Genomic DNA, 20,959 nt, shown 5'->3' with positions numbered 1-20,959 from the left:
TTCTGTAGCTACAGGATTGAATAACAGTGCTTTGCACATTAAAAAGTACTCAATATTTGTTATTGAAATGAATTACAAGTGTCATCTTTTCCTTTCCCCTTTTGAAGACTCATTTACTTTTTTTTGTTAATCCTTAAGAATTTGTCTGTTCTCTTATGATTTTCTAGGAAAAAATAGAAGTAATATTCCTTAAACACTACTCTTTGGTATATTCCATGAGATCTACTTATTTAAGTAAGTCCTTTTTTTTTAGTTTTTTGCAAGGCAATGGGGTTAAGTGACTTCCCCAAGGCCACACAGCTAGATAATTATTTAGTGTCTGAGGTCGGATTTGAACCCAGGTACTCCTGACTCCAGGGCCAGTGTTCTATCCACTGCACCACCTACCTGCCTCAACAGTTATTTTTTATATACACTTTAATTTTATTCTAGCTTGGTTTTTTTAACCTTTTGTTGCATTCTGTTATTACATTTTAAACTATTAAAAGAGGAAAAATGAATAGGGATATATGTAATGTCCAATATACATAGATTTTTTTTTAACATTAACCATATACTATATGAAATCAGGAGATATGGTTGACTGAAAATTCAATATGAATCAGCTGGGGTGCCTAAGTGGCACAGTGAATAAAGCACCAGCCTTGGAGTCAGGAGTACCTGGGTTCAAATCCGACATCAGACACTTAATAATGACCTAGCTGTGTGACCTTGGGCAAGTCACCTAGCCCCATTGCCTTGCCAAAAAAAATTTCAATATGAATCAGCTGTGTAATATGGCTACAAAGAAAACCAATGGAACCTTTTGTTTTGTTTACAAAACTACAATGTCCTGAATGGGTGAGGCAATAATCTTTTTGTTATTTGTGCTAGACAAATGAATATATTTGGAATCTTGTGTTCTGTTCTAGGGGTTACATTTGAGAAGGAAAATGGCCAACTTAGAGTCAGTCCAAAGGAAGAAGACTAGGTTAGTTAGGGCACCTGTCTTTGGAACCACATTATAAAGAATAGTTAATGGAGTTGGGTATATTAGTTTGGAAAAGAGAAAAGTTGGAGGGAGTGAATGGAGTGAAAGAAAGGAGGGATAATGTCATGGACCCAGCTCTGGACCTTGGCCACCTATGGGCTAGGAGATGCCTGGGGGTGTGAACCCGCCCACATGGGTGCTGGGAATGCCCCAGTAACAGGAGTGGCTCTGCCCATGAGGGAGGAACAGGGGAGGAGCTCGGGGGAGGAGCGGAGGACTATAAAAGGGATGGGACTGGGGAAGAGGAGAGCCATTTTTCACAGCAATGTAAGCAATAAAGACCTGCTTGTTAGACTGCAACCGGGTCCTCTGTCCAGTTATTGCCCTCCTTCCCCAAAGGAGGATCCGTGTATCCAAAGACTGGGGAAAGTATGTATCCAGGCGAAGGCAAGGGATAGGTCCCCGAGCAATTGGCGCCCGAACAGGGACAAAGGGAATTTCCACCTGGCCTCTCTTAATAGGGAGAAGAGTTGGACAGCCTCAGATTAATTTGAGATTAATCTGGGATGAAGTTATGGGGCAGGGGATGGGTTTTCCCCTGATTAGACCCGAAGAAAAGGCAGTTCTAGCTTGTCAGTTATATAAATTAGGTAAGCGGCATCAATTTAAGCCACATATTAAACAGTGCACGAATTTGTGGGAGGTGTCCCCATGGTTAGAACATTCAGGGATTACAAAAGAGAACTGGGAGACAGTTGGGCAACAGTTGGCTTCTTTTGATGAGGCATGTCCTGGTATCCTGACCAGGACTTCTCCTTTTATAGTCCTCCTCTCCTCCCCCGAGCTCCTCCCCTGTTCCTCCCTCATGAGCGAAGCCACTCCTGTTAATGGGGTGTTCCCAGCACCCATGTGGGGGGGTTCACACCCCCAGGCATCTCCTAGCCCATAAGTGGCCAAGGTCCAGAGCTAGGTCCAGAGCTGGGTCCATTACAGGATAAGAAAATGATAGCTGTCTTCAAATACTTAAAGAGCTGTAATCTGACAGAATGATTAGATCTTCTTGGCCCCATATGGGAGAGCAATAATCAATGGGTAGATGTTATAGCAAGTTATATTTGGACCCAACATAAGGAATAAATTCCTAACAATTAGAGCAAAATGGTAGGGATGGCCTTTGGAGGAACTGATTTTCCTCACACTGGGGGATCCTTCCATGGAGGCTTAATGATCACATTAGGAGAATAGTCTAGAGAGAATTCATATTTCAGGTAAATATTAGCCCAGATATGTCTACCTTTCCTCTAGCTCTCAGATTCTATGATTTTACTAGTCAATCTTTCCATTCAGGATTGTTTTAAAATAACCAAAGTGAATATTTTAAAATTTGTGACTATCATCTTGGGGAGGTTGATTAAAGGAATATCTTGTTTCCCCTCTTTTAAAAATTGTGTTTAGTATTTGGGAAGCTTTTGTGTGTCTGTCTTGCTAATTATACATCCTTTCTCATTTTAGCTTTTCCAATCTTGTCCTCCGACTTGGGTATTTATACTTTTTTTCCTTCTTGACCTCAATTTTTGTGACTTTCCTAATACTTTGGAACTTTAGTTTCTTGCCACACTGCCTGGTAAAGTATATTCCATTTTCATATAAACCTTCATGCCTCTTTTTTTCTGACCCCTGTTCTTTACCTTGGAGTTTTCCTAATGAAGTTAAGTAAAATTTTGCTTTCCTCAATTGTCTTTTCTCTATCATATTAACTTTTGACTACTCTTTGTATTCTTTTTTTAGTTTTTTTTGCAAAGCAAATGGGGTTAAGTGGCTTGCCCAAGGCCACACAGCTAGGTAATTATTAAGTGTCTGAGAACAGATTTGAACCCAGGTACTCCTGACTGCAGGGCTGGTGCTTTATCCACTGCATCACCTAGGCCCCCCCCCTGTATCTTTTAAAAATGTTTTTATTTAAGGAAATGGGGTTAAGTGGCTTGCCCAAGGTCACACAGCTAGGCAATTATTAAGTGTCTGACACTGGATTTGAAATCAGGTCCTCCTGATTCCAGAACCAGTACTTTATCCACTGTGCCACCTACCTGCCCCCTCTTTGTTTCTTAATATCCTAGATCATTTCCTCCCCATCAAGGTAACTGGTCTAGTCAACTATTCTGGCTTAGTCTAAGGAATTTGTCTTTTATTCTACCCCTCAAATTCTATTTGTGATCTACTGAGGTACTCAAGCAGATATTTGTTCAAAGCTATAACATTACCTAGTGCATCTTGAATCCATTGACAAAATGGGAAGAAATGAACCTCAGGAGATATGGAATCATGCAGCAAGAAGTCAAGTGTGTTAATGGAATACTATGAGGTATTTAAGGGGTATCGATAGCATATATCAAACTCATCTTTCAGGGTTATATCCAAGCTAAAAAAAACGATATTGTAGATCTGGCTTCAAGTGGTTATTCCCCTAGAGGCAAATGAACAGATCTTGGAGCATTGTGACACCATGAGGTTAAGTCAAAACAAGCTTTATTGCATTGTGAGCAGGAGAAATCACATCCTGCAGATCACTTAGTTTCAAAGGGAGTTTATAAAGATCATAATCCCTGGGTTCCTCATAGATATTGATACTGGTTTTCATGTAAGGTCAACAGCATGATGTGATAACAGCAGTTTAAGAGGGTCTTCATTAATAAGCCCACCTGATCCTTCAAGAATCACTTTCATGGATCAGTTTCCAATCTAATCAATCATTTAACAAATACTTCCTAATCCACCTAGCAGTGTGTGGTAGGTTCTTAGTGGGTGGGTCCAGGGGAGGGAAATATAAGTCCTAAGACTTTAAGAAACCAGAGTTTCCATTAGGGTTAGACTCTCTCAAAAGTGGATCAGAGCATTTTCTGTATTATGAAGAGGAAGACCAAAGAGGAAATGACCTGCATATTGGCTCCTCTAGGATGATGTGAAGGAGGATTCTAAGGTCAGCTGAGCCTTAGGCCAGCTCCCTGAGGGGTGATTTATTTAGATCATCAGTATCTCTCCCCTTCCAACCTTATTTCCTATGAATTCTAAGACTCATCCTAGTCACACTCTCTTCAGAGACTCTGGCTAATCCAATAATAGGCATTTTTGCTTATCTTGTAGGGTCTCCTAGTCTAAGATGGAAAAAGTCAAATATAATTAAGAAGAAGAGCCAGTCTCAATTGACATAGTTGAAGACAGAAACATGGGATTTGTCTCTAAAGGATTCAATAGAAACACTTCATGTGTAAGAAGGAATTTCATGCAGGAGTTCAAGAGAGGGGTCAAGGTTGACTATGACTAAACAAAAGAATAGACAGTGGTGTAAGGTGAAGAAGCCAGACTGGGGAAGTAGGGCACACCTACTCTCCATAGTCAGCTCCTGGAAGGTTATCTCCAAAGCCAACAAATATAAGAAATTAGCATCTTAAAGGGTGACACTTAGTAAAGCAGAAGGTTACATCCATGAAATGAAGCAGCCCCTGACAGCCACCATCTTCTCCCTATCACAACTGCCTTTTTTCCTGAATTTCCAAGTTAGGAGAAATTTAATCACTGTCTAGGAGAGGGAAGAGATTTCTGCCTCTAAAAACCTGGAGAAATTATTGTGGATAATGCCAAATACTAGTATAGGAGAGCTTAAATGTGTACAAAATGGGGAAAGAAGGAAAGTGCTCTTGGTCTGGTTATAAGAGCTATAGGATAACTATCTTTGGCCTCTGTTCTTGTTTGACAAGTGGCATTTATTCTCAGACACATCAAGTGTAGACATAAGGCACATGTTTGCAAGTAGGGCCATCCTGTGGACAGAGATGTTTTTGCTTTTACCACTGGGTCATAAATAAATAATGCTAAAGGCATGTTCCTGCCTTACTATTTGCTAGCCAGGAGATGCAGTGATCGGTCTGTCAGATTCCACTGAATAGGTAGCACACAGCCTCCCAGAGCTACCCCCAGAGAGCACCTCTTCAGGAAGCAGTCCCACATTCTGCTTGATTTCCCCAAAGCCCCTTGAAGACTCCCTCCTGGCTACAAGAAGCCAAAGGGGCTTCTGCCCTGTGAGAAATAAAAGAATTATTGAAACCACTAGTGTAGAGCAGGAAGAGGTAAGTGGAGGAGAATAGGTTTAGAAAAGATCAAAAGGAGAGGGGAAACTCTGGCAGGTTGTTCCAGGTCATATGTCCAATATTGCTTTTTCAGCTGCCACTGGCCCCAGGAGACTATCCGACCCCCAAAGGGTAGTGCATCTCCCCCCGCCAGCCCCGGGTACCCTGCCACCTGGTGCTGACTTACTTGCTGGTGGGTATTGTTGTGTGTGGCTTCCTCTTCAATACTGTCAGTGAATTCAGTGCTAGCATCCTCGGTGTCCTCACCCACAGCTGTGCCTGGAAGAAAGAACCAAACAAAAGGTAACGAACTGCCTATGTAGCTCATGGTTTTCTTGTTGCCATTCTCTGTCTCCTGACTTCCCCAGTCACCATCCACCCTTATCCCCCATCCAGAACAAGCATCCTTGAGGGGAGAAGAAATGAAAAGTCACACAGTAGAACTTTGGGGTTTATTTGCATTGTCTTTGATAGACTTTCAAGATATCAGGTATAGGGCTAATAAGTCACAAAAACAAACAAATTTAAAAAAAAACAGATCTTTTTTGAACCTGGACTTGTCTGGATAGGATTAGACACTCACCATTACAGCAGACAAGTAGACACAGATACTGACCAGGAGCCAGAAAGCATGGGTTTTCTTCCCAACTTAGTCATTGCCTTTCTGTATAATTTCATTGTCTCCATCAATAAAACAGGACCAAAACCTATCTATCTTACTTACAACTTCCAGACTCTAAGAAGACTCATTTCTTAGGGCTGGTTTATGTACCTGCTAATGTAAATGTTCTCCAACATGATCCTATTTACCCAACTCTATCTTTTTCACTTGCTTGGGATTGCAACCATTTGAAGGAATGACATCCAAAATGACTAGTAAAAGCTATTCTTCCAAAACTCCAAGAATCTTTTTCTACTCAAAATCTCAAGTACAGTCCAATCCCAAGAAGGGAACTGAGACAAAATAAGTCACACAAACATTTGCACTTTACTCTGTAAAAAGGAGATATGCCATCTGACTCAATCTCTTAGATCCTCTCTCCATCAGAACCTCTATGGGATTCAAATTTTCTAGTATTCAAGTCGCACCTGAGAAAATGGTTCAATTTTGGTCATGTCTGACTTTTTGTAATCGCCTTTTTTCTTGGCAGAGATACTGGAGTGGTTTGCCATTTCTTTCCCCAGCTCATTTGACAGATGAGGAAACTGAGGCAAACAGGGTGAAGTGATTTGCCTAAGGTCACATAGTTAGGAAGAGTCTGAGGCCAGTGTCTGAGGACTACTGTGGGACCCAGTTAGATTGACAGCTATTGTGAGCAGGAAGATGAGTCTTCCCAATTCTAAGTCTAATGCTTTATCCACTGAACTACTTACCTGCTCTGGGAAACTGAAAACTTTCCTCTTACAAGTCTCTACTTCTTCATAGTTTTTCTTTCCCCAAGGGAGAGCCAATCCACACCAGAAAATTTTCTCCTCAAAACTAATCTGTTATCTCATCAGCAGGGAAACCCATGCCTGCTCTGGGAGACTGCTTTTCTGATGTCTTTGTGAAGGATGCTTCTCCTGTCACCAACCTGTCACACTGATTTTTTAGTGGGTATCAAGGTTTACAGCCATTTGGACTAGACTGACATGTGACCAATGATCACAACTAATACATGTTAGCTCTGCAGAAGGTGACAAGCATTCTAGTGAAAAAGGAATATGGGGTTGAAGGACCTTTGACACCTAGTGCAATCCCCTTCATTTTACTAATGGGGGAAACCAAAAACTCACAGAGAAGTTGTCAGGACCATAATCCAGGTTATCTAATGGACAAATTGGCACCTTTATATAGATATGCATTTCCCTGGATTGAGACCTAGCTGTATCTGAAATCATTTCCTCTGGCATCTCATCTCATTAATACTGTTATTGTCTTCACCTGTGAAATAGGAGTATGACCCTTGAACTCAGCCATCCTTGGAAGAAAACTTCAGTATGACTAAAGGAAAATTTTGATTATTACCTAAGGAGGTTCACAAAGACATAGGACATTACTCTAAGTTGCTTATTGCCTGGCCATAGCTATTTCCAGAGTCCTGGTCTTTGTGACTTCAAAGAAATGGACAGTAGTAAATTTGCCTTTACTAGGGATTTCTCTCATGCTGAGTCTTACAGAACAGCATTATCTACACCCAGGGAGATTGACAGCTATTATGAGCAGAACCTTAGCAAAGGTTCCTCCATGTTGATGCTTTGCCATTCAAGTTTTACTGTTGTGGCTCTCAATGAACCTCACTGCTTTGACATGGTTAATAAAGAAGATTGTTTTGCTTTATTATACACATTTTGTTCACATGGGTTTTCTCTTTCCTTTCCCCCTCAATATGAGGGATAGAAAAAACATGAGCGTTTATTGAAAAAAATTTCATTTAAAAATAAGATCACATTTGCATTATTAAGTAGCCAGGCCATTGTTCTTTCTGACAAATTCGACCTAGAGTGATTTTACTGGAATGGTCTCTGGGGGTGAATCAATTCTTCTACTTCAGGGCCTTGCCAATAAAAATGTGCTTTGCTAGTGAATGTCTGAGTACTTGTGAAATGCTTACTTTTTGTTCCATCTTTCTTCATAAGGTAGTTCAAATCAGAACTTTACTTTTGATAATTCCCATGAAGAGAATTGATCTATTCCATATGTTGGGTGACCCTGGGCAAATCACCTAACTGTTTACCTTGGATTCCTCATCTGTAAAACAAGTTGGAGAAGGAAATGACAAACCAGTATTTTTGTCAAGAAAATTCAAAACAGAGTCAGGAAGAGTTGCACCTGACTGAAATGAGTGAACATCTTCATTCATCTTTCATCTTACATATATCCTTAAGAGTATGAATCATTTTCCTGAATATTTCCATTATTAAGCTTTTCCCAAGCAGCAAAATTACCCATTTCTTACAAAATTAATTTGCACCGACTTAAGACTAAATTGGTTATACCTAATGAGTCTAAATACACCAGTTAGAAAAAGGTCTGGTGAAAGTTGCCTGGCAATAAAATGAGCTATTAATAACTACCTAGTTTTTTCCTCTAAAATAGACTAAACCTGAAGAAGCAGCCTGTGACCAGATTTTACTCATTATGCTTTGGTAATTTTATTTTCCTAAGAAAGTAAGATTCTGGTCTAGGTCCTTGGTTCTCAAAATATGATCTAAGAATTATTGCTGATCTTTGTTTCAGATCAGTGGTAAGGTTTGGATTTGGATTCAGGAAGACCTAAATTCAAATACTGTCCCAGATATCAATTGCAATTTTAGGCAAGTCATTTGGCTTCTCTTAGCCTCAGTTTCCTCATTTATAAAAGGAGACTAGGAAAAAGCACCTACCTTACAGGGGTTTAGTGAGGATCACATGAGATAACATATGTGAAACGTTAACTTTAGGTATTCTGCAGCTACATCAAATGCAGACCATATTGATTATCCAATGTTATTTTAGGGCAGCTTTCTATTCTACCAAAATCTTATTCTCTTCTGTTTTCTTGTCAGGGAATGGAGGTGACCTTGAAGGCTAAGTAAAAAATTCAAGTGCTGGATAATTGGGCCAACCCCAGATGGAAAGACTTCAGTTATGGACTACATGTCTTGTCAATATTGGAAGACTGGTCTAGTTTGGAGAAGCTCTGTCATCTCAAGAAGGTTGACCACTGGGTGATGAAATTATTTTGCCAAAGGAAATTATAAAGATCATCTACTAAGGTGTGGAAGAGTTGCTATCCCCATCAACAAAAGGAAGATCAGAAATTATGAAATTACGGATCTTTTGAAATATGTTGTTCCATCACCATTTGAATTTACACACAAAGTAAAAAGACATAAATCTTTGGTTATATAAGGATGTGAAAATGTTTTTTAAAAGTCTCAAGCAGAGCAGCCAGGTGGTGCAGTAGAGTCAAGACAACATGAGTTCAAATTCAGTCTCAGACACTGCACCACCTTGGATAAGTCACTTTAACCCCATTGTCTTTCAAACCCCCCCCCCCACAAAAGAAAATAAAAAAAGTCTCAAGCATGGTACAAAAGGAAAGTATATTATTCACAATTGCTTTTGGTGCTGCTTTCTTAATAGACTTCTTAATTAGTGATGGACTTACTGGAAAGTTCCAAGGGTGACTGTTAGATTAGGGTTCAAACTTGCTTCAGAGAAGGAGAAAGCTTCCATACTTGATGATCTTGATTAAATCCTTTCACTTCTCAATGACTTTTTAAAAATTATTTTTAAATTTATTTAATTTATGGAATAAAACAAACATTTACATAACCTAGTATTAAAAAGATGATTGGATGATTGGACATGAAACTATAAATCTATTAATTACAACCAGCTATTCCTTTTAAATATTTAATAAAGTTATGTAAATCTCTTTCCTTTTTTTCCTTTGCCCTCCCTACTCCACTATAGAAATGGCTACCATTAGACACAAATAGGTATATGCAGTATTTTTACCCTTGGATGCTGGACAGGGGCAGCTAGGTGGAGAAGTGGAGTCAGGAAGTCTCATTCTCTGAGTTCAAATCTGACTCACACACTTAGTAGCTGTGTGACCCTGGGCAGGTAACTTAACCCTGTGAGACTTCCTCATCTGTCAAATGAGCTGGAGAAGGAAATGGTAAAGCTTTCCAGTTGTTTTGTCAAGAGAACCCCAAATGGCAACTTAAAGAAAGGGACTGAGATTCCCATTGGATCTTTTCCTTAAGGCTCTTTTCACTTGGGATCACTTCAAAAACTTTAGGTTAGTGATGAAGAAGTCAACAGCAAGAAATGGATATTTTTCACATGGTGCGTGAGGACTGATGGTGGGATCATAAGTTATGAACTGACATGATATTTGGAAAAGCCTAGGTTCAAACCCACTGCTGATAATGCAAGTCAGTTTCCTTATCTATCAAACGAGGGGATTAGGCTAGAAGACCAAACACCGTTTTTGATGTGTCATTTTTTTCAATCATATCATTTTGGGATTTTCTTGGCAAAGATACTGACTGGAATGGTTTTCCATTTCCATCCCTAGCTCATTTGACAGATGAGGAAAATGAGGCAAACCAGATTAAATGACTTTTACAGGGTCACACAGATAGTGTCTGAGATTGAATTTGAATTCAGGAAGCTGTCTTCCTGATATCAAGGCTAGCACTCTAACCTATACCTACTAGCTATTCATAAGGTGGTCCTAGCCTCCTAATTAAGTAGTAATATAGTAATCACTTCCCCCCAAAGTTTTCTTGGGATGTCCACTCAGGATAGATGCCAAGAGTTATTATCTCTTTCTGAATTTTTTTTTAATTCTAGGTCAACTCGGAAAAAGGTCCACTTGAATTTTATTCTAAGCAACTCTTTGGTTCCTGCCCAAAAGGTGAGGACCTCACATTTCCTGACCTTCCTCCCCTTTACAAGTGATTGTTCTAAGCCAGAGTGACCCTCATCCCATACAGCTGCATCGTCACCCACTTTCATTCCCTGCCAAAACATCAGGTAGTTCTCTTCTACAATCGACTTCCGTATGTTGTTCCTTAACTTCACCACTTAGGGGCTGTTATCTAGTAATCCTGATGCTTGTTGGCAGAGCAACTGAGAAGAGAAAGCATCAGATGCAAACTGCAATGCAAAATAGTCATGTTGACTTCTCTGTTATTTCCTGGGTCTCTTTGTTTCCCCTAATAATCTGAAGGCTCGATAAGCTTATAAATTATTTAAGGATATCTTTGGTGACAGAATTCCTCTTCTCTTCTCTAGCATTTTATTTCATTTATTGCTATTCACCATCTTTGGAAGACTTGAAATCCCACCTTTCCAAAAGGGTAATTAAAATAATTTAATTTTAATAGTCGGTAGATTCTAGTTTCTCTCAAATTTCTGGTTCTGTTCATTGGCCTCCTTTCTCTAATAAAATTGGACATGAGAATTTCCCATGTTTCCTTTGGAAGGATCAGAGCAGTCTACTACTTCGTGTTTACATAGCATATTGTTCACAACATAATAAAACAAGAATAATCTATTTTGTAGAGGAAATCAAAGCTCAAAGAAGGGAAATTATTTCACAGCTAGTAAGAACTATAGTTCAACAAAGGGCTTTTGATTCTGTCCAACTGACCTTCCCAAAGTATAGGTGTGACTATGTCCCTATCATCTCTCCTCCAGGATCAACTATGAGATCCTGTTGGGTTTTCGAAGCCCTTTATAATCTCTCTCTTTCTTACCTTCCTAGTCTTTTTACACCTTACTCATCCCCAACATACTCTATGATCCAGTGACATTAACCTTTCTTGCTTCTTACACAAGATACTCCATCTCTCTAGAGGTGTTCTGACTGTTCCTCTATACTTGGAATTCTCTCCCTCCTGATTGGTCTCTTGTGCTTCCTGGGTTCATTCAGGTCTCAGATAAAAATCCCACTTTCTTCAAGACTTCTCTAATTGCCCTTAATGTTAGTGCCTTCTCTGTTATTTTTAATTTAACCTGAATTTTTGGTATGACCTTTTGTATCTTGTCTCCCATTAGATGAACTCCTTGAAAGCAGGGCTGTCATTTGCCTTTCTTTGTAAACCTCAGTTTTGCTTGGTGCCTGATGCTTAATAAATTACCTGCCTTTGGGTCCAGTACTCTTTGCTCTACACCAAGCTATCTCTCAAGAAGATCCTGATTCTCTCACAATTACTATTTTTTCATTTAGCTCAATGAGGAGAAAGAGGTTCTGAGGAGGCCCATTCCAAAGTGTGTGAAGAAGACAAAACATAATTTCTTCTCCATCACCATTTTCAAGCTAGAGTCATCCAGGATAAGGCTATCAGTTCTTCTCCACTTCTTTAAATAAAAAAGTATTTGTTACTCTGTTTCTTACTTGAAAAAAATTTTGGTTTGGAATCTGTGATATAGAAAAGACTGATTCTCCTAAAAGAAAAAGAACTGAACTTTCCCTAACCAAATTCATTTCAGAATGAAACCAAATCATTTCTATTGATCCTTATCAACTTTTATTGAGGAAAAAGAACATATATCCATCATTTAAGCTACTAAAAAATCTAATGATTAAGATAACATGTGTTCTTAAATGGAGGATGTAACAGACAACAAAGCACTATGGCCCCCCCAAAAGTTATCTTAATGAGAGAGAAGTAAATATACAACTTACTGGGAGGAGGGGCAGGGATGGGGAATTCCTGGAAAGACAAAGGGTCAAGTTTCTTGATTATTTAATAAAAAGTCATTTCTTCTTCCTCAGAAAAAGCAAGGAATTCTTTCATTTTCTCTAAACAGTTCAATGTTCCCAGGAAAGCATTTTAAGTTAAAAGCTTAGTGAAACAACAAATTCCTAGCTCAAATGAGGAAACCGGATGGAAAATCAAATTTCATACAAATAGTTTTTGCATATTGATACAAACACACTGCTGAAGCTCACAGGTTAAGAGAAAGGTTGAAAGGTTTTGTTAGACCAAAAAACATCACTGATTAGAAAAGCAGGTGTTGCACACTTAGGCAAACACTAAAGGCAAGAGTGGCGGTTCACATTCATTTGCCGGAACCATTCCCTCCAGTCAAAGGGAACGTGAAGCGGATTCTATGCATGCAGTTAGGTTAGGCAGGTTGGTCAGCTAAAATTCCTGCTCTTGGAAGTATCCATTGAAATCAATGTTTGCAGGCATTCACTTCATTTTTGTTGTTAATCTTTTTTTTTGCATTTCAGATACAAGAGAAAGAAAACAGTGGAATGTACCTATTTTCATTTCTGGCATCCTATTTTGCAGGTACAAAAGGAAGAGGGGAACAAAGCATACTTCTGAGTCAATTCCTTTGGGAATTTTATATAACCATAAGCATTTTTGGTTTTTAGGACCTTCCACTGAAATCTCATCCATCAATTTAAATATGATCTGAGGCTGATACGTTTACTTTCACCCTATCATTTTTTTTTCTTCAGTTTTCATTCTTTCCTTAAGAAAAAATAGAAATAAAGGCCACTTATAGAAAAGTCACTCTGGCAGTTTAATGTTGATGTAATTTTGAGTAAAGGACTTACCTTCGGTTACATTCAGGTCATTTCTTTCTCCTGCCCATGGTAAAATACTCTGAGAAAAATCATTCTTATGGGGAACTGGGGAATGGGATGTTGAAAACATATTTCAGAGATGAGCTAAAGATACTCAAATCATTCACCCCAAGATCATCCCTCGATGAAGTATCTTTGAGACCCAGGGGTGCCTGAACTGGCTCCATAGCCTTTTCCCCCCCAGTTCTATGTAAATGAGGAACTGCATATTCCATATTATCCAAAAATTGGAAAAATGCTCCTTTGAGCCCTCTCTCTAGGTCAGTGGTGTCAAACTCAAAAAGAAACAGTATGTAATGTTTACAAAGTAGCTTAGAAAACTACATACTAACATTATCTACACTATTATTGTATTTTAATTTATTAAAATCCTCACCAGTTCAGGTCTCACTCAGGAGCATTGTGGGTCACATGTATGACACTTCTGCTCTACATGACATGAGACAACCATCCATGTACTTTCATTTAACTCAGCCCTGGAACAGGGCCATTCACTGACACTATGAGAATTACTTAAGAGGGGGTTAATTTACAAGCCTGCTGTTTTCATTCATTCTGAAAGAACTTTCATAAAAAAGGGGGGAAGATTGACTTTTTTTAAGCGCTTGTATTTTTATGACAAATGCAGTATTTTCTATGCAAAAAGTTATGAAGTCTGGGAAAAAATGTTTATCACTTTGCCACAAGTGGACAAGGTTCTGCCAAGAAACTCAGGAAAATCCCATATCTAAATCTCTAACTACATTTCTGACTAACAAGCAGAGCTGACTATTCAGAGCAAAAAGACCTATTGATGTGATTATTTTGGTGAAACAGAAAGCTCCAATCTGGCTTAGAAGTGGAGAAACTCTCCAATAATTGTTGTCAAATTATGTCACAGATCCCTCTATTTTTAATTCTTACAGAGTGTACATGTCATGATGCCAGAATTGGGCATATTAGCATAACATAATAGATAATACTGTATTTATATAAATATAAACATATAAAAAGGCAGAAACATTTTTAGTTTTTGCAAGGCAATGGGGTTGTGACGTGCCCAAGGCCACACAGCTAGGTAATTGTCTGAGGCTGGATTTGAACTCAGGTCCTCCTGACTCCAGGGCCAGTGCTCTATCCACTGTGTCACCTAGCTGCCCCAACATAATATTTAAAAAAAACAACTTTTAGTCACTGGAGACTATGAAGAGGGAAATAAGGTAGATTTGGTCCATGAACACTTTGCATCCTTAATCATTCTTGTAGATTTAAAAAAAATACCTAAAACTAAGTTCAAAAAAGAGATCTTTGTTCTATTTGAAAGAATCTACCTTTGGGATCTTAAGTCATATGAGTCATCCTTTTTGCAGGCATGTAACTACTGAAAGAATGGAATGAAAGATTCACTTCTTTCTGTGAAAATGCAACATATTAATAGGCTAGCACATCATAACCAAATGAGATTTGGTTAAGGAAGGAAAGAGAGAAGTGGAATGCAACAATGTGAAGGTTAAGCCTGGAAATTTGATTGATGGGGGGATGTGATTTTTTTTCCTGTAGATAGATGGTGGGTTGGAGAGGTTGTATGAAAGGAGGGGCTTCCACTAACAATCACATTTAAACAGCAAAAGAAAAGAATATAGTGGGAATATTTTCAAGATGAATACAAAAGAAAGATTTTAAAAGGGTTTTTTTAAAAAGCATCAATATGGAGCTTTCCTTTTTAGTCAGTAAACTTCTTGAAGGCCAGTTTAAGTTCAATGATTCATGAAGCCCACTGAGGTACCTAAATTCTGAAAGCTGTGACATGACACTCAGAACATAGCCAAATGCCCACTCTCCAAATTAAATAAGAACAAATGAGATGAAATATGTAGGGGGGAAGAATAGGCACTATACATTGTACATTGTATTGTACTATACATCGCATTTTATGTTTTTTTCCTCTTCTAAGCTCTACATTTCCAATACAATTATCTTATAATAGCAGACCTATGGCAAAGAATATTTTTCTTCTTGAGTAAAAAGGTTTTTTCTTAAGCCCACAATTTATACTGAGAGACAACATTATTAGAAAAACCTAACAAAAAGTGGAAAGATCCAGTCCCAGACCCAGATCTGTGTCTTAGCGGCCTCATATGACATTGAGAAGAGGGTCACAGGAGGGTTGCCCAATCAAAGCATTCCTCTGTGGGCTAAGGAACCACGTTGAACCTGAATGGACGCCAAACCATTATAAAGTCTCCAGAGCAGCAGAACTTCTTCAAGCTCTGGCTTCAGGTTTCATGTGAGATAAACAAGGTTTAATATGATCATTTGGTTACATCTGGGCTACCAAGTACACATTCTTAACTTGCCCTTTGAAATACCCTTACTCACTGGATCCACCTTGTCCATTTATAAACAATTATGTCCTCAAGTCACCCAAATGTCAAAATGCCTTGAGTGGCAAGGTGGAAAAAGTAAGGAATAGTTTAGATTTTTCAAAATCTGTATATCAGTATCATAACCTTTTCTTAAAATCTTAGTCTACTTCAATAGGATATTGGTAGACATTTTATAGTAGCTTAAAATAAGAGAAAAAAAATAACACCTCTAATTTTCATGATCAGGACAGAACAAATAGCCAAAAGTATAACGAGCTTTACTGCATTTGAGTTATGGCTTTGGACCTATCACAAGTCTATATCTCCTTGGATTCCAGAGGATTTTTCCTCCTCCCCTTCACTCTCCAGATTGGCTGGTGCCACTCTGCCATTTTCATAGCTCTTAAGAGTAATACTCTGCCTGACTATTGGAAGAAGTAATCTTAGACTTAGACTGAGTAAGAAGTAATCTTAGACTGAGCTTCTTCTGATTAACTCTTCATCTTTCTTATTTCAAACAGCATTTTCCCTCTCTAAAACAGGTTCAGTGCTAAGCTTCCATATCCCATGGGTGGAAGATGTTTAATCTTATACAAATCGACTCTTTATCAGTCTAAACACAAGCAGGAAAATTTCTCCTATTGAAATATTTTCTTCCCTGCCCACTCCAGTTTGAGTGATGCTGTTTATCTGTTACTTGGCCAGCTAAGGTTACAGATAATTGGATGGAATTCAGAATGAAGCTCCAGTCACTTGACACATGACTGTATGGAAAAAAGATTCCTATAAAATGATCAGAAATATCTTTTGGCCCTGGCCAAGCAAGAAATCATCTTAACCAGGCAAAAAACTCTAGGAGTTCCTAAATCTAAACAAACTTATCTCTCAGTATCTTTATTCCCAAGCCTATAATCTTGGAAAGCTACTAACCCAAGAGGATGTACCTACATGCCTTCCAGTATGCTCTAGAACTTTTCCATTCTTGGCACTTAAGACATCGAAAACATAACTATTTGGCATAACATGTTGAGCAGCTTTCCTTACACGTGTCTTGCCACTATGAGGCAGTCATGGTTTCTATGCCTGTGGGAGAATAACTCTCATCTAAGGATGGGACAGAGTAGTTCTGTGAATTATAGCTATTCAATGCTCTCCAAGGATTGGGATCTGCTACTGTTGACTGGAGAGATGTGTTGGTACTCATATAGGCAACCGGAAGCCTGTCTCTTCCAAATCCTCTTTCCCTGTTGTCAGACACAAGCATCTACACAAGTGTTCTGACTCTAAATTCTGATATTGCTGCTCCCTTTTAAGATTCTACCTCTTGTCCTCATCACTACTGCTGCCATTTGAAAGTTTTAAAAGGCAAGGAAACTTGGTCCTGAAATGAACTTCATATATAAAACACTCTGGGCTGGAAAGATCTCAGGGTTTCCTTGGACAGATCCTAAGAGAAAAGAGCAGTTTGTACTTGATCCAAGAGGCCTTCAAGGCCCAACGAATAAGAAATCGAAGTTTGATTCTGAGCTGATCTTAATCTCCATTTACATGATGACCCTGAAGGAGGACTAGGAAAACAAAGATGAACTACTACTTTAATTGCCTTTAGCCCACCTCACAGATGGTGTCTTTCTCATTCCCTAAGTCAAGTCCTGCATTGCTACCCTCATTTTAAATTTCTTCCACGCAAAAGATGCCACTACTGTTTCAAGAAAGTCTTCTTCATAACCCTCAACCTGTTTCTTTTGTAATTACATTCTGGTCATAAAGCAGTCCCCATTTCAAAAGCAAGAGTTCTCTGGATGGAAAATAAAATAATACACACGCATGCATTTGTGACATGATGATGTAGAACATTTAAAAATAGTTTGGGGAAAGGGGCAGAAAAAAAAACTTTATTTGGCCCACAGAAGAGATGGAGGAATAAGGGGAGAGACTAAAAGAAAGGGGATGGGTGAAAATAAACTAAAATAGAATGGATTAAATGTGCAAATACATTTGGTTACCTCCACCACAAGATTAGAGATAGGTACATACAAAAGAGAACAAAGGTGTATTGAACTGAATTTTGCTTCTGAGTTGATTCTAAATTGCAACAGTTCTAACGTTAGTAAATCACCAGTTATCTCTGTCCAAGTCAGACAAGGCTCTCTCCTCTCTCTGTTAGTGTAAAATTGTTTTCCATCCTGGTCTGTAGCCTGACCAGCCAGCGCTCAGAAGGCATGCTTGTGGTGAGCTCTCACACTCTCCTGTTCCCCACCTCCAAAGGCAGCCAGGGTCTCCAGCCTACTTAGGCGCTCCAGGCTTCTTCCGAGAGCCTCCTCTAACCGGCTGCGTAGCACCTGGGCTCCTTCCAACTCCACCTGCAGGGCTTGATCTCGCTCAGAGCTGGTTGAACACGCCACACAGAAAGGAAGAAGAATTAGGAATTGGTGTGAATGGGAACACGTATCTTTCAATGAAGCTGTAGTCACTAAATTTTCCAAACCAACTGCTATCAATGATATTGGAAAAATCCCTGTCCGACTGCAGGCATCAGTGTTTATCAGTGATTCTTTGTTAGGCTTATTTCAGCACCTACTTTTCTGACTGTACGTTTTAGCCCAAATTCACAGAAAAAGAGAGTCCTAGAATTTCCAGCTCTCACCTTGAGAGAATTTCAATTTTCTATTTCATTTCACTTTCCTAACAAGCCATTATACTAAAAGACTTCCTTTGTAGATTATGAAAACAACATGCAATCTGAAAGGAATCCATGACCAAGAAGGGTCTTTCTCAAAAGACTTTTTATCTCTTATAAAATTTTGGAGCAACTATGCCAAGTCCTAAAAAAAGTCAATGGCAGAAAGAAACTGAAAAGCCAAACACCTTTCTCCCCCCTAAACACTGATAACAATGATTAAAAGTACTATTAAGAGAAAGCTATTTTCAAATTATTTTTGATTTACATAGTCTTTCTTCTCTTAAATATCCCATCAGAATCTTTTCTTCTACCTAAAGAAAGTAGAAAAGAAAGAACAAACCTTAAAGGAAATTAAGTAGGAGTTTTTGAAAAATGAGAAGATCAATATTGGGAAACTAGTATAACGAACAGAAAAAGAAAACAAAAAGAAAACTGTGGAGTCCCAGGCACAAACCAAGTTAGCAACAAGCTCAGTACCAGTTCAGCAATACCCTGAACAGAAATGACTGGCTCTCTCTGGCACTTTACATAAATAGGATTGAAGATTGCATTGAGGATCCTTTGGGTTCCTTCCTTCTTTGTCTGCCTCTGGTGACCCAGAGATAGAGCCTCCCCTCAGTGTGTACCCTCTTACCTGGCCGGATGCATGTGAGACTCTACCAGGCTGCTGTAGAGTCGTCTCTCTGCTTGCAGGGCTTCATTGAGGCGGCCCCGCTCTTCCACCAGCCCCTCCATCACCTGCAGCAGCTGGGAGAAGAAGTAAGGGCAGAAATGAAGGCTTTGTCTTCTCTGGTGAGGATCAGAATGGCAGATTTGGAAGACTCCCCCAATACTACCTGATCAAGAATTCCTTTACCTCAATAGGAAAAGTGGTTATACAGCCAGGATCTGCCAGGAGACAGCCAATGACACAGAGCTCCTGAATTCTGACAGCAACCCAAAACCAGTTTAAGGCAAAACTCCGTGTCAAGAAAGGTCTTTTATTGTACTAAAATTTACCTCTTTTTCACTTATTTCCACTGCTCCTGGTTCTTCTGAATGTTAATACTCTAAATACTTAAAAGATAGTTAGCCATGTCCTTCATATCTGCTCTTCTCCAGACTTCAAAGTCCTTCCTTCCTTCAAAGTCCTTCCAATCCTACACAATGTTTCCCAGTTTCTTTGCCTCCCCACATCTTAGGCAAATATAACTTATATGCTGAGTAAGAAAGGTATTATTTTTCCCCCAAGTACTCCAAACTTTGGAAAGAAAAATCCCATAAAAAAAGAAGAAAATTTTTTAAAAATTATTCCTAGAAAGCACACATTGGCCAATATATCTCCCATTATATCTCCCTCCCTAGTTGATAGCACCACTTATTAGTCTAAAGATAAAAATGAGCAAGTCTAGTAATAAAACACATTATCATTCCCATTTGGCCTATAAATTTGGGGCTTTAATTTCAGAATCAAAAACCATAATTTTTTTAACTAAGGTAGAAAATAGACCAAAGTCTCTTCACTGCTACCAAATGAAAGCACCATAAATTGGCTATTTCACAATTCAGCAAGACCAGATTATTTTCCTAAAGTGACATCCAAAGCAAATCATTACCTGATGCCTGCGGTTTTCTGCCGTTTCCTGACCCTGGGAGTCTGCAGAGGCTACTTTTTCCCGAAGGAGCAAAATTTCTTGGGTTAGGTGCTGGACAGCTGGGATGTCTTCAGGGTCCACAAGCTGCATCTGAAGGTCCTGGCAACCAAAAAACAGCATCAACAGAAGGAAAGGAGGAGTATATCACCTTGGAATCAAATCCCATCCCTGTCCACATGGAAATGCAAGATTTCAAAGGAAAGGAATCCTCTTTCAGAAAGAAGACTCAACAGCTATGATTCTTATTAAATAAATTATTAGTAGAGCTGTGGATTAGGGATGGTCAAAAGGAAAGAAATGCAGCAATGGGATGGACTGAATGGATTATAGTCTGGCCCTGCTCTAAGGACATTCAGGACTCTGACCACCGGGTCCAACTCAAGAGCCCGCAGAGACCTTGATGAGGTCTTCCTTGATTTGCATCTTCCTAGTCAAGGACTCCATGTCAGCAGCTTGAACCTGCAGCTCTTCTGCCTGTACGGTCACCATGGATTGGAGAGCAGAGAGTTCCATCTGGTAAGAGAGAGCATTCTGGAGTTAGTGAGTGTCATGGACAGAGGCTGTGGTAAGGCCACCCGACAACCCGATGGAAGACCAAGATCAGTGTCTTCCCCCAGGTCACCTCCCTTTCATCTCCTGTCCCAACATCAGTTAAGGAAATGCTCTGGACATGGAAGGACACATCATGGCAGCTGTACTCTATAGTGTCATTCTCGAAATGATCTTGTTGGCTGGTCTTCGACTACACTTGGCAAAAAAAGCAGCCAAAAGGTAAAGCATCTCTAATTACAACACTGTAATGTTGAATGACATCCACATTCTCTAAATACTGCACATCCACATGAGGACAATGGTCACATTATTTGTTGGCAAATATTTTTGTGAAATTCCAAAAAGAGGATAAAAATGAGAGGAACAGGCATAGACTGAAGGCTTAAAAGCTAACTGGGCACTAGTCCAATTTCAACAAAAGCTAAAATATTCCATGCTGTCAGGCTCTTTATTAGGGAAATATTCTCTTAAGAAATTAAAAAAAATACAAGGAATAAACTACCAAAATTTGCCTCACGTAGCTTCTGTTTCATCCTGTCCTATTTATTTTATGTAGTAATTTATGGC

At 39.1% G+C, this 20,959-nt stretch overlaps 1 protein-coding gene and 1 long non-coding RNA gene across 13 annotated transcripts in view; one reads left to right on the top strand and one right to left on the bottom strand.

The window, feature by feature from the left end:
- Nucleotides 1-9,385, top strand: part of LOC141488496 (uncharacterized) — a 37,653-nt gene extending 28,268 nt beyond the window's left edge. Inside the window, exons 1-3 of one of the 2 annotated variants that reach the window (XR_012468708.1) lie at nt 1,823-2,238; nt 5,189-5,397; nt 8,623-9,385. This is a non-coding gene — a long non-coding RNA (uncharacterized LOC141488496). Of the gene's footprint in view, nt 1-1,822; nt 2,239-5,188; nt 5,398-8,622 lie in introns of those variants that run through there. The other variant, XR_012468707.1, reaches the window with a different exon arrangement.
- PDE4DIP (phosphodiesterase 4D interacting protein) overlaps nt 1-20,959 on the bottom strand; it is a 239,330-nt gene that overhangs the window by 66,947 nt on the left and 151,424 nt on the right. For 10 of the 11 annotated variants that reach the window (XM_074188585.1, XM_074188592.1, XM_074188586.1 and 7 more), the window contains 5 exons: nt 20,237-20,353; nt 19,802-19,939; nt 18,841-18,953; nt 17,784-17,911; nt 5,282-5,373 (listed from right to left, as the gene is read on the bottom strand). In XM_074188585.1, coding sequence (XP_074044686.1) covers nt 5,282-5,373; nt 17,784-17,911; nt 18,841-18,953; nt 19,802-19,939; nt 20,237-20,353 — 588 coding nt within the window. Of the gene's footprint in view, nt 1-1,936; nt 5,045-5,281; nt 5,374-17,783; nt 17,912-18,840; nt 18,954-19,801; nt 19,940-20,236; nt 20,354-20,959 lie in introns of those variants that run through there. The other variant, XM_074188595.1, reaches the window with a different exon arrangement.

The sequence above is a fragment of the Macrotis lagotis genome, chromosome 5, assembly GCF_037893015.1.
Source record: "Macrotis lagotis isolate mMagLag1 chromosome 5, bilby.v1.9.chrom.fasta, whole genome shotgun sequence".
Lineage (NCBI taxonomy): Eukaryota > Metazoa > Chordata > Mammalia > Peramelemorphia > Peramelidae > Macrotis > Macrotis lagotis.
This window is presented reverse-complemented; position numbering and strand designations above follow the sequence as displayed.